Source organism: Hippocampus comes, unplaced genomic scaffold (genome assembly GCF_001891065.2).
Source record: "Hippocampus comes isolate QL1 unplaced genomic scaffold, H_comes_QL1_v1.1 scaffold158, whole genome shotgun sequence".
In the NCBI taxonomy this organism is placed as follows: Eukaryota; Metazoa; Chordata; class Actinopteri; order Syngnathiformes; family Syngnathidae; genus Hippocampus; species Hippocampus comes.
The window spans coordinates 702,010-715,872 of record NW_017805548.1 but is presented as its reverse complement, the minus strand read 5'-3'; the positions used below and the strand labels follow the sequence as shown (position 1 = coordinate 715,872).

Below are 13,863 nucleotides of genomic sequence, written 5' to 3'. Positions count from 1 at the left end.
AATCTCGTTTAATCTTAAAGTGCATTACTATATTTTTCAAAACCAATTACTTGTTAAAGTTTGTACAATCAGTGGGATCAGTTGCAATGCATATATGTGAATGATAAAAGTAAATTGCACATTTGCCGAAGGAAATGTAAGGTGCTTCATGAAATGTTTTGTAAAAGATATGTTCATTTAATTTCAACATTGTCCTAATGTTCTTGTGCTTCTTTATACTAAAACAAAGGAAAGACATGTTGTTTTGGTTATTTATAGCAAAGTATGGTATCATTTTAATGGTCCGGCCCACTTGACATCTACCCAGGCCGTATGTGGCCCACCATGTGAAATGAGTTTGACACCCCTGCACTAGACGCTCCGCATTATAAGGCGTCCTGACCATTTTGGAGAAAATTTAACACTTTTAATGGCGCCTTATAGTCGTGAAAATAAGGTACTTTTTAATCTTATTTCTAATTTGGGGAATAGAACACAAATTCATCTATATGGATTTTGTTCAGCATTATGATTGCATTTCGCCCACTACACTGTGAAACATAGCAGGCTGATTTTTATGTAATCCAGGTATTTCATTAATTTCAGTGCCTCGCATAAATAGATATGGTAAATGGGCTGTCACCTATATTGTGCCTTCCTACCTTTGTTACTCAAAGTGTTTTACATTGAACCCCCACCCTCTGGTTTGGGAGACGACCACTCAACCACTGAGCCATGCTGCTCCAAATCTGTGAATGCCTAATTTCTTTATTTAAATCAATTTAAGCAATTATTCCCCAACGTGAGCCATCACCTTTCTGTGGTGGAGGGAGGGGTTTGCTTGTCCCATTGATTCTAGGAGATAAGTTGTCTGACACTTTTTGCCTCTGGCAAACAGGTCCTAGGTGAGGGACCAGACAAAGCACGGCTCAGACACACTTGATGTGTCAAATTATTGTTCCACATTTTTCCTTGCCCAGACGCGGATCACCGAGAGACCCTCCTGGAGACAGGCCTCGAGGTGGGGCTCCATGGCAAGTGCCGGGTGAGCAGGCCTGTGCCCATGGGGCCCGGCCAGGCACAGCCCAAAAAGGCTCATAGGTCCCCCTTCCCATGGACTCATCACCTGTAGAAGGGGCCATGGGCCCTGTGAGCTTGGATGTGGCAGGGACCTTGATGGATCCAATCTCCGGCAACATAAACTAGCATTAGGGACATGGAATGAGCCAGAGCTTGTGTGAGACGTAGGAGAGTTCTGACTCGATATAGTCTGGCTCACCTCTATGCACATCTTTGACTGTGGCACCAGTCCTCTTGAGAAGGGTTGCACACTCTTGCACTCTGGAGTTGCCCATGGTGAGAGGTGCGGAGCAAGTGTGGGCATACTTACTGCCCGTGGTTTGTATCCTGTATGTTTGAAGAAGAAGAGCCTGGAGACTCTGAGGTGAGCTCTCCTATCTCTGGACATGAAGTCACCGAGGTGGTTAAAAAGCTATTCGTGGCACAGCCCTGGAGGTAGATGAGATCCACCCAGAGTTTAAAATCTCTGGATGCTTTGGGGCTGTCCTGGTTCGCACGCGTCTAAAACAGCGAGTGGAAATCATGTGCCTCTTGATTGGCAGACCGGGTAGTGGTCCCCCTTTTAAAGAAGGGGGACAGGAGTGTGTGTTGGAGCTAAAGAGGAATCACACTCTTCAGCCTCCCTGGTAAGGTCTATTCAGGAGGCCTTGAAAGGAGGATCTGTCAAGAAGTCAATTCTCAGATTCAGGAGGAGCAATGTGCTTTTGGTCCCAGCCGCGCAATGACAGACCAGCTCTGCAACCTTAGCAAGGTCTTCGATGGTTTGCATTGCCGGCAGTAATTCCCATTTATTTCTAGTTAGGGTTGGACCTCTCCAAGGCTGCAATTTGTCACTGATTCTGTTCATTCCTTTTATGGACAGAATTTCTAGGCACACCAGAGACTTTGAGAGAGTCCGGTTTGGTGGCCTTAGGATGCATCTGTGTTTTTTGCAGATGATGTGGTGGTATTGGCTTCTTCAAGTTGCAATCCAACTCTCACTGGAGCGGCTCACAGCTGAATGTGAAGCAGTTGGGATAGAAATCAGCACCTCCAAATCTGAGACCATGGGAAAAGGGTGGAATGCCCTTTGCGAGTCTGCCCCAAGTGGAGGAGTTCAATTTTATTTAAATTTCTTGGGGTCTTGTTCCCTAGTGAGGGCAGGATGGAACGGGAGATTGGTATGCGGATTGGTGCAGGGTTTGCTGTGATATTGACTCTTTATTGCCCCATCGCAGTGAAGAAGGAGCTGAGCCAAAAGACAACGCTCTTGGTTTACCAGTCAATCTACATTCCTACTCTCACATTTGGTCACAAGCTGTGGGTCAGGATGACTTAAGGAACAAGATCTCGGCTACAAGTGGCCAAAATGAGTTTTGTCACCACGGCTTTAGAGATAATGTGAGAAGCTCAATCATTTGGGAGGTACTCTGATTTAAGCTGCTGCTCCTCTACGTTGAGAGGAGACAGATGAGGTGGCTTGGGCATCTAATCAGGATGCTTCCTGGATGCCACCCTGGTGAGGTTTTCCGGGCATGTTCCACTGGCAGGAGACCTTGGGAACAATACAGGACACGCTGGAGAGACTGTGTCTCCTGACTGGCCGAGGAAGGCTTTGTGATCACTCCGGAAGAGTTGGAGGAAGTGGCTGGGGAGAGAGAAGTCTGGTTTTCCCTATCAAAGGTTCTGCCCCCATGATCTAGCCACGCATAAGCAGTAGATAATGGATGGATGGATGGGTGGATGGATAGATGAATAAACAGTTCCTCATGAAATTGTCAGTTTTCGAACAAGCCGAGAAAAGTTTGGATCCCAAAAGTGTAGACTCCAACAAGGTCTCCGTTACAAAAATGTTTAATACAAAAATTCGCACCGACAAAGTAGAACATAAAGCGCTGGTCCAAACAAGGACCAGGAAGAACAAAGCAAAAAACGAATAACAAAAAGCGCTTGCACCAAAAGGCAAGAGAGGAAAACTAGTCCCGAGAACACAAACGAAAAACAATGTATCAACTACACGCAAGAAAAAGCCAATTCACAAAACAAAGCCATACATACAAGAACAATGTTACCGAGAGTATCAAAAGCGTGAACACGACGATGTCTATAGCAAAAGCGGTCTGAGAGCATGGAAACAGCAAGGCAGTAAACAATACTCCGACACAGGTGAACTGAAGCAGAGTCCTTAAATACATGGTCCCATAATGACTGGATTGGCAGCAGGTGTGCACAGAAGACCGCACATGCCACATGCTGGTCAGACCAGAAACCGAATCGTGACAGAAATAAGGTTCTAATTTTTCCTTTTCTCTGTATGATTTACAAGTAGACTTAATCTTACCATACTTTATAAAACATAATTATTCAATCGGATTATTCATGACAATGTAATTTACTCAATGATCCATTTATGCACTGCCCATGTTTGCATGGGTTGAGATCACCGGCTGTACCACCATTATCTCACTTCCTACTTTATTTTCCCTGGTGCATATAAATTTAATGTAGCAGTAGGTGCTAGGCTGTTGGTATTCAATGGTTACATTGAGTAAAGGAGAAACTTAGTGTATATGGTGAAAGTCACAGGGTTACAGCAAAATATCAATACATGACTGCAAGAACAGTGTTTGTGAAAAAGCCTTTGAACTTGGATGCTTAACGCTAACATCCCATTTGACAGCATAGTTAACACTCACTGATGCTTATTTTATCACTTTCTCTTCACAGACTATATACATGTTCTGTGCTCTAGCCGTGGTCTGTGATGACTACTTTGTTCCCTCCCTGGAGAAGATATGTGAGGTATAAATATGTAGATAAACAATTCTGTCTGTTTGCATAACTTTTGAGTGTGGATGGCTTGAGATGATCACCCCTGACCACCACTGACATATTCAGTTTGGCTCAGATTCAATCAGATTGGAGAAGGATTCGATTTAAAAAAATATTTGCACCATTATAAGAATTGAGTTTCCAACTTTTATCAATATCAGGACTCTCATCAAATTTGAATTGGAACATCTTTGTGAGATCATCACAAAGGAAAAAAAAGTCCAGGTTGCAAATAAAAACACACAAACAAAACTCAACATCCTCAGCAGAAGTACATTATATACAATGTCTCTGTCCATCCATCCATCCATCCATCCATCCATCCATCCATCCATCCATCCATCCATCCATCCATCCATCCATTCATCCATCCAACCATATTTGGTACATCTTATTCTCATTAGAGTCTATACCAGCTGACTTTGGAAAAGAGGCAAGATACATCTTGGACAGTATCTATCAGTATCTAACATCATGTCAGTATCTAGACACTGGTCTTGAGACCATATTTTGAAAGTTTCTCTGTCCCTACTCCTAAAAGTCTTGGGGCACCATTTTCGTAAGCCGGCGCTTGGGATAAAAAGGGTCGCCCACTGTTTTGGTACCAAGGCATTTCGAGTCTAGTCCAGTGTTTTCAATCTTTTTTGAGCCAAGGCCCGTTTCTTTCATTGAAAAAATCTTGTGGCACACCAGCAGCTGAAAATGTGGAAAAAAAGCTTATTTTAACATCTAATGTGTAACAGTGGTCCCTCGCTATTTCGCGGTCCATTTATCGCGGCTTCAGTGCATTGCGGATTTTTTCAAACACATTCATAAAAAATATATATATAGATATATATATATATATTATTATTATTATTTTTTTTTTGAAGTCCGCAAAAAGTCCGCAAAACGGTCTGCGAGAAGCAGCGAAAGTCAGCAAAACAACAGTGAGTCACATAGAGCAATATATGCAGTACATGTGGGGTGAGGGGGGAGCTGAGAAGATGCAAAGCCATGTTGATTGACTGTGCATCTTCTTTCTGTCTTATCACGTGGGTTACTCTTTGATCTTTAATCAGTGTCTAAGTGTTGTTTACATGCGTGCTCGTGCGCGCGTGCGTGCGTGGTGTGTGTGTGTGTGTGTGTGTGAGAGAGAGAGAGAGAGAGAGAGGAGGCTAATAAGAACAAAAGCAGGTCTCTTCCATCCTTAATTGTCTAATCATCATTATTGACTAATCATAAACACGTCTGCCGGCACACCACCGGATCGCTGGCCTTTGTGTGTGTGTTTGTGTGTGTGTGTGTGTGTGTGTGTGTGTGTGTGTGTGTGTGTGTGTGTGTTAGTGCACTCTGCTGAAGCGCGAAGGCCCACGTGGGGCTTTTTTTTTTTTAATATGTTTATTGGTCTCTACTTCGTGGATTTTCGTTTATCGCAGGTCGTTTTGGTCCCCATTAACCGCGATAAACGAGGGATTACTGTATATTGTTATTATAAGCGTTTTTTTAACTTTGAAGAATGACGTTATATTACAAATTGGAATAGTAATCAAATAAACACAAAGAAAAAAGTATTTTTAATCTTTCATATTTATTCTCACTGATATCCTGGCAAGAATCGATGAAATACACACACAAAGCTCTTCCTCCACAGCTGTCACTCTTTCTCTGCTTTTAGTTTTTACAGCAGTAAGGCATAGGTATGTTGTGGAAAAAGGGAGCAATGTAAAATAGTTTGTTGGCCAGCATGGGGAACTCCTTGGCAAATTTATTACTGATATGGATCTTGTCAAAACCACACTTTCGATGTCTGCAGAGATATCATCAATACATCTGTAAATTGTGTTAACTGAAAGAGGGACTTTGACTATTTCTATAGCCACTTTGGGTCCAGCATCTCATTTACAATGGCTTTGCAAGCGCTAAGTATTAATTGCTCTGCCACAGTGTGGGACTTTTTTGATTTAGCCACAAGTTCAGTGATGTGATAGCTAGCTTTAAGGGCTTTCTTGTTTACCTTTGCAGGTTTTCTCATTTACGTTGCTTGTTTCTCCGGGTGTACCCGCCGGCGGACAAACTACTCCACATTTTTGCTTCAAAGTGAAGGGTACTTTAATATAAAATATACTGGCTGCCCAACAGCCATGAAGTAGCCTATATTGTACATTTGTTGATTACAATGCTGTATGTACAGTATGTGTGGCAGACAGACCAGAGAGTGGCATATTCTTATCCCCCAACACACAATCACAATTGTGGAAATGTTCCTAAATTAGGGGCCAGTGAATTAATATGTCTTGGACAGTGTGGGCTTGAGCACAACAGTAGCATCCAGTCATTATATATTGAATGCATATTTGAGTCTTGGAAATATTTTCTCAACTCAACTCAACTCAACTGTATTTATAGAGCACTTTCAAACAGCCATCGCTGCATACAAAGTGCTGTACATGTAACATTTTAAATATGTTGTATTTGTTTCTGTACCAAACAGACAAAGTTGATCATTACATTTGTATGTGTTAGCAAGATGATGAAATATAAGTTGGGTCGAACCATTGATGCCTTTTAATGTACAGATGGGTGCCAAAAAATGTGGATATCGAATACAGTATCGGGAAGTTAATTTAGTAATTTGTTTGAAAAAGTGCAACTTTTATATGATATGAATTCACCATATACAAAGTGAAAAATATGTCAATCCTTTATTTGTTTTAATAGTGATGATTATTACGGGAAGAGATAAAAACACAAAATTCAATCTTTCGCAAAATTTGAATATCATGACAAAGTTCAACATTGTTTGGGCCCTGTTTCCCTATCTTGTCACAGCTAATTAAAGCAAAACACCTACAGAGGATTTCCTCAATCTTTAAATGGTCTTAGTCTGGCTGAGTAAACTTAGAATCATGGGCAAGACTACTGACTTTACGGTTGTGCAGAAAACCATCATTGACACCCCCCATAAGGAACAAAGGTCTAAAAAAAAAGAAGCTGGATGCTCACAGAGAGCACTGTATCAAATGGCATGAGCAGAGTGCAAAGAGGAAGTATGGCCACAAAAGGTGCCCAAGTAACAGGCATGACTGCACCCTTGAGAGGATTGTCAAGCAATGGTGTTTCAGAAATCTGAGGGAGCTTCACAAGGAGTGGACTGAGGCTGGTGTCAGTACATCAAGAGCCACAATTTATAGATGTCTGTATGACATGGGCTGCAGGTGTAGAATTCCATGTGTTAAGTCACTCATGAACCAAAAAACAACATGAGAGGCCTTTGTGCTGGAGAAGGAGAAAACGTACTTATCTGTTGCCCACTAGTCCCACATTCTCCGTTCAGATGAAAGTCAATTTTGCATTTCACTCGGAAATCCAGTTCCCAGAGTCACAAAAGTCACACTGCCAGTCAGTTCAGTGTGAAGTTAGAAATGGTTTAGGGTGCCATGTCATTTGCTCATGTGGGTCCATTGTCTTTTATCAAGTCCACATTAAATGCAGCTATCTACCAGGACATTTTAGAGCAGCGGTCCCCAAACTTTTTCCTGTGAGGGCCGCATAAGCTTTGCTTCTGTGATGGGGGGGGGGGGGGGGGGTGCGGGACAAGAAAAAGGGTGACCGCAAGAGTACGGAAATGTAAAAATGGATTGTTTTCCATAAACCCACACAAAATGAAGCCGCCTCTTGACAGATGAGACTGACAGACGTTTCTTTGCACTGAAAGAAACAAAAACAAAAACATCGTTTGTCCACTTTGGGTTAAATACCCCGCATTCTATTTTTCTCTTACCGAACCTTTTCGCCATGATCCCGTTCTCTGAGAGAGGTGCCGGTTTCGGATTTTTTTTTTCTGGCGTTGCCAGATAACGGCACAGAAAGATGCACCAAATGTCACCTTATTGTATCTGTGTTTATGAAATAGTTACTAATTAATAGTTAATAATGAAAACGGTTCAGAACTAAGGAACATTTTATTGCAAAAGCCCAACTTTATGATCAAAGACAAATCCACATCGATGAAAAATAAATCAAAATACTCTGTGGTATTTTCAGGGGGCCGGACCAAATGCGGAGGCGGGCCGGATCCGGCCCGCGGGCCGTAGTTTGGGGACCCCTGTTTTAGAGCATTTCATGCTTCGCATTGCCGCCAATTTTATTTTTCAACACGATTTGGCACCTGCCCACAAACCCAAAAAGTACCAATACCAGCCATGAAACAGTACTTCAGAAAACTCACCTGACGTGAACCCCATTGAAAATTTATGGGGTCTTGTCAAGAGGAAGGTGAGGGAAAAGAAACCCTAAAATGCAGACAACTTGAAGACCAATAACACATCTTGAGCTACAATAACTCCTGAACTGTACTAAAGGCTGATCACCTCCATTGCACACCACTTTGATGCTGCAATCAATGCAAAAGATGGCCCAAGAAATTGCTCAGGGCATATTACTTTCATACACTTTTCAAAAAGCCAACATTTCTGTGGTTAAGATCCTTTCTTGTTGCTCACATGAAATATTCTTTTGTATTTATTTAATTTTGAGAAAGACTGGATTATTTTTTTACGTTTTTTTTTTTGTGTGTTCCTGCCATAGTCATCCAAATTGGAACAAATTAAGACTTGAAATATTTCGATTTGTCAGTGGTGAACTAATATAACATACAAGTTTCACTTTTTGAAACAAATGATTGAAATAAATGGACTTTCCCTCGACATTCATTTGTTTTTGGCACCCGCCTGTACAATTCTCCTCACCACTTTTGTCTTTTTCCATCCTGGGCGTTGCAGCATCTTCATCTCAGTGAGGACGTGGCAGGTGCAACCTTCATGGCCGCAGGCAGCTCAGCTCCTGAGCTCTTCACGTCCATCATTGGTAGGAAGAGATACAATCAGCCGGAACATGCACTGCATGGCTGTAGCATGTACATAAAAAAAAAAAAATTAAAAATCACGCAATGCCAAGTAGCTTTAAATAGCTTTTTTTCTGTCATCTGTAAAATCGGGATGTCTTTGTCTGATACATTGGGTTGATAAACATGAAAGTCTCAGGAAATTATATTGAGAAGATCCCAATTGTGTTCACAGCACTGTATGTATATTTGTATAAATATCTTTGAATGCGTGTATGTATATATGTATGTACTCGTATGTATGCCTGTGTGTACTGGAAGCTTGTATGTATGTATGTATCTATTTATATCTATGTAGATATGTGTGTGCCTGTGCTTTTGTGTGTAATTTGGCTCTTTCTCCCCCAGGGGTGTTTGTCACCAAAGGTGATGTGGGTGTGGGCACCATTGTTGGCTCAGCAGTATTTAACATACTCTGCATCATCGGTGTGTGTGGCTTCTTTGCAGGACAGGTATGATATATTTGTCGATTTGCTGAGCTGGTGAGTGGCTTTGAGTATTGAGGAAAGAGAATGAACGAATAAACTTTCGATAATCATGTCTGTGTTGTTTTGTACAACCTACAGTCTCCTGTTCCCAAACATTGACAGTGTTCCTATTTAAGACAGTTGTTGTATAAATGGAAATACAGGACCAAGATTACATTGCACCCCAGCACACTCGTGGTTCTGCACCTGTGTATTCACCTAATGGTTGAATTTAAAAAAAAAAAAGTACACTTTTATTTTTTGCTCTGTTGTTTTTTTTTTGGAGCCAACCCCCATTTGTCATGGAAACCGCTCAATGGATGTTTATCCCTGTTTTTTCAGGAATTTTAGGGGTGAAACTGATTTTTTTTTTTTTTTAATGCATGTATAATTGGCATCAATCATTCTCTGGTTTTTGACATTCCGTATCACGTACGACTGGCGTGGGTCTACTGTAATATGATTTTTACAAGCGTCAGACTTAAGATTGCAGACACACAGATCATATAAAGATCATCCTCTGATTGACGCCATCTGACATGCAAACGGGAAGGCCGGGCCCTTGCATTAAATTTTACATTGTACAAGAATAAGCTCTTTGCTCTGAAAAATACACCCGACTCGAGAGTGATGCAATCCCCGATTGCACATTATGTAATCATAGTAAGATAATGAGGTAGCAACGCAGGCCATGTGATGGCTTGCAGTGATACAGTGCAGGAAATTCTGCATCTTGTCCGTCAAATGCACTTCATAGCACAATGCTCATTAACTCGAGTAGTAAAAATAATGACAAGAATACCATATTGGCCCGAATATAGGACGGTGTTTTTTGCATTGAAATAAGAAAAGTGGGAGTCATCTTATATTCGGGGTCTAGACATTATACCCATTCACGACGCTAGATGGCGCCAGATATTATTGAAGCGAATGCTGAACTTCACTCCCCAGGCCAAAGTGAACCCCTGTCACGTAGAGAATAAAAATAAAAATAGTGGTCGCACGAAGAAGAAAAATAAAAAATAGCGGTAAGAAAGAAGAGAAGAAAACAATAGGAGAGATAACAGAAAATGGAGAAACGTAGCGACAATCTGGAGAAAAGTGGGTCGAAGATCGGCAGGTGAGAAGTTATGATGTACTGTAATTTACATTTCAAAACCAGAAGCCATTCATTTACGAATGTGATTGTACTTTAGATTTGAATGAGGCAAAATAACGTGCTTTTTCTCTCAAATATATTGTTATAATCGTTTGTTTCAGATGTACTGTAATTATTTTCTGTATGAAAATTAATTTGGTGTTCAAAAAGTCTTTTTTCAAACTTGAGTCTTGAAAAAGAGGGGGTCGTCTTATAATCAGGGCCATTTTATATTCAGGCCAATATGGTAGTAGAAGTAGTAGCAGTAGTGATAATACATCAAAACTTTCTCGGGTGGAAATGTCATCCTCTGTGGAGTTTGCATGTTCTCCCTATAATTGTGCCCGGCCTCCGACTTTCTCCCAAATGCTGTATGTATGGCAACATGGTGTGCTACTTAACTATCGTGTATGATCACAGCTTTGTGGTTCTTTCTTAAATTCTCGGCTCATGACACCCACAGCCTATTAGCCCAATGCTCACGTCTTTGCACAGACTTCCTGTTGCTCAGACAATAGACTTGAAAACATCTCTGTTCTGGGACAAGTCTCTTTGTGGTCGACGCCAAAGTGCATCTTTGACACATTAGAGCCATACAGACCTTCTCAGGCTGTGGGAATCTCAGCAAGGATTCTCCCGCTGGTGCTCAGTTTCGACTAAAGAGGATGAGGTTGCATTTTTCCATTATAGCTTGCTAAAATCTGCAAGTCTTGTAGAACGTGTGAAATGGGCGTCAACTATATATATAAATCTATATTAACACAGTTCTATTTAGCTGTGCGTATGGCAACGGAAAATACTTTATTTTTTTCACTCCTCACCTTTAATTTGATATTATTCATGATTTTGCTTTCTGGAATGACCTAAATTGCCTTCTTAAAATTTTTCACACAAAATGGAAGGCAGCTGCAGGATGCAGCATCACAGATTTCAATTGGGAGGGAGTTACTGGGGTTTGTGCAGGAGGAGGGGGGTGAGACTTTCAAAACCGTAATTGTGAAAGATGTCACCCTTTTATTTGCAGAGCACAAAATAAATCAAGCATGAGTAAATATTTTCAACTTTGCCATTCTTTGACATTTTACTTTACAACAGCACTCATAGCATACTTAGCTGGAAGTAGTGCCTTCAAGACTTGACAGAAAGGGAAACCCTGGTTTTTCTTTTGAATCTTATTTCAAAAATACTCCAGCACCTTTTCTTTTTTTCTGTATGACGGTATACACTGAGGTCAGTTTTATTATTCTTATGTTCACGTCATTATGTTGATTGATGTATGTGTGAAGAAACATTTGCCGTTTCACTATTCAAGTGTATTTCTCTGTATCCCTCTAGGCAGTGAAGCTCTCTTACTGGGCTCTCCTCCGAGATTCTGTTTACTATATCTTTTCTATCACAGCCCTTATTGTGGTAAGAGACTCATTTCGGGACCCTGTACCCTTCAAATTTCATGCATTGGATTTCTCGACCACTGCAATATCATAACGATCATTTTTTTTTCTTAAAAAAAATTCGTTTGAAATATTCTGTTTGATCTTGTTTCCCTCTGATGGTCAAACGTCTGAAAAGCATATATTGCGAAACAAGCGTAGCTTTTTAGGTGAAATTTCAGGACAACACCTGTGAATTTTGCCATTCAGCTTCTTGTTGGACAACATGAACGTGTGCACCAAGGACTGAAATGTTGAATAGGTGAATATGTACTTTAAAAAGTTGAGAAAAGGTCAAATTAAGTTAACCGTGAAAGGTTAAAATGAGTTTTACGTGTGTCCTGAAATTTCCCCCATCGACAATCACTGATTCTTGATACAGTATATTTTGTTCAAGATAGTGTTCTCTGGGGGAAAAATATGAAAAAGATTCAGACTCTACCTTGAATGCTCACACCTCACATTGTTTTGTCAGTTATAATAAAATAACAAGTCCCATTTTTCTGTGTGCTTCTCTAGTTCATCTATGATGAAAAGGTGTGCTGGTAAGAAAAAAAATTTATTGAATTATTTTGAATCCAATTGTTCATCTAAGAGAATAACTCGATTTGTTGTCTGTGCTTGTGTCAAGGTGGGAGTCTCTCGTCCTGATTCTGATGTATGCAATCTACATCCTCATCATGAAGTGAGTTACCTTCGGCTGAACCTCAATCTGCTGAATAGAAATATGGGCTCTTTGCACTTCATTTCCCGTGTTCCTGAAATACAGCTCTGTCTTTTCTGTTTTAGAAAAATATTGTATGATATGTAGGTTATTCGACACGTTTTTTTTCACTTTTTTGTTTTTTGTTCCAGGATTTCCTTCTCAGCTTTTCATTCATGTTTTAGGATGATTATGTGCTGTTTACTCGAGGCAGTGAATCCACGGCTGTCATATTGCACAATATTCGAAAAGGGTCAACTGTATTATCTATCGATAGGATGTCACGTTATGTGAAAAGGGAGTCAAGTTCTGGATGATGCAACTGTGTTTTTTGTCCCATCTGTCACGATCAGGTTTAACAATAGTGTCCAGAGTTACCTCAGCCATCGGAAGAAGAGCTCAGTGAATCTGGTCAATGCGTTAACAGGAAGCAGTGATCTGGAGGATATTCATTGCGATAGTAACTCCGCCTTGCTCAAGAAAGGTAACAATCTGTTCATCCATTTCACGCAATCTTCAGTCCACATTATCCAAAATGGTACCTAGGTTTTAGCAGCATATGCAATGTTTTCACTCTTCCGTGCTTGCTGAATCTGTTCATCGTGTGATGTCCGAATGTACTTTCCCGTTACATGATTTCTACTCAGTGATTTTTGCTTTCAATTTCATCTATATAAAAACCACACAGACTGTCGTGTTTTGAGTGTTGGCCATGCACCGAAAAATGGAGGCAGGAGGAGCAGGGTGGACTGAACCCAATATATTTACGACAAAAATACTTGCAGGAGTACACTGGGAAAAAACTAACTGAAATACACGAACAAAGTCCTGAAAACCACATGAAAACCAAAGTAACAAATAATCAAAAAAAAAACATGAGTGGAGCACAATGATCTGACAAAGACCAACAGAACCCAAGAAACTAAATACAAGCAACGTGACGAGACAACAAACACCTGGACAATACACAAAGGGTTGAGGGAGCTGATTGGTTTAACACAAGGGACCCGGATGACAAGAACAGGTGGAGACAAAAAGGCACATGATGGAACAAAACCAAATGTAATCTCAGTGGCGGGTCGTGCATTTCAACCTTAGGCCTTCAGTGACGTCACATACATGAACACGATACTGTATAGGCTCGTCAAGCAGCACTTAATTTCAGGAGCATTTAAAACCATCAAGTATGCATTCACAATTAAGAGCAGGAAACTACATTTACAGATAGTCAAAAATAAAAAGATGATTTAAAAATACGAAATAAAATGCCACCCAAATTAAGCTGTGTGATCTTAAACAAGTCTGTCCAATAAATTGCGCAGTGTCGCAGTTTCATATAAGACACCAACCAAACAATAACAAAACAAACT

The 13,863-nt window shown here is 40.7% G+C and overlaps 1 protein-coding gene across 4 annotated transcripts in view; it reads left to right on the top strand.

The window, feature by feature from the left end:
- The window catches only part of LOC109521743 (D-tyrosyl-tRNA(Tyr) deacylase 1-like), a 65,795-nt gene that overhangs the window by 41,607 nt on the left and 10,325 nt on the right, over positions 1-13,863 (top strand). For 3 of the 4 annotated variants that reach the window (XM_019879785.1, XM_019879788.1, XM_019879787.1), the window contains 7 exons: positions 3,766-3,840; positions 8,634-8,718; positions 9,104-9,207; positions 11,696-11,770; positions 12,310-12,335; positions 12,422-12,475; positions 12,847-12,977. In XM_019879785.1, coding sequence (XP_019735344.1) covers positions 3,766-3,840; positions 8,634-8,718; positions 9,104-9,207; positions 11,696-11,770; positions 12,310-12,335; positions 12,422-12,475; positions 12,847-12,977 — 550 coding nt within the window. The remainder of the gene's footprint in view (positions 1-3,765; positions 3,841-8,633; positions 8,719-9,103; positions 9,208-11,695; positions 11,771-12,309; positions 12,336-12,421; positions 12,476-12,846; positions 12,978-13,863) is intronic. The other variant, XM_019879786.1, reaches the window with a different exon arrangement.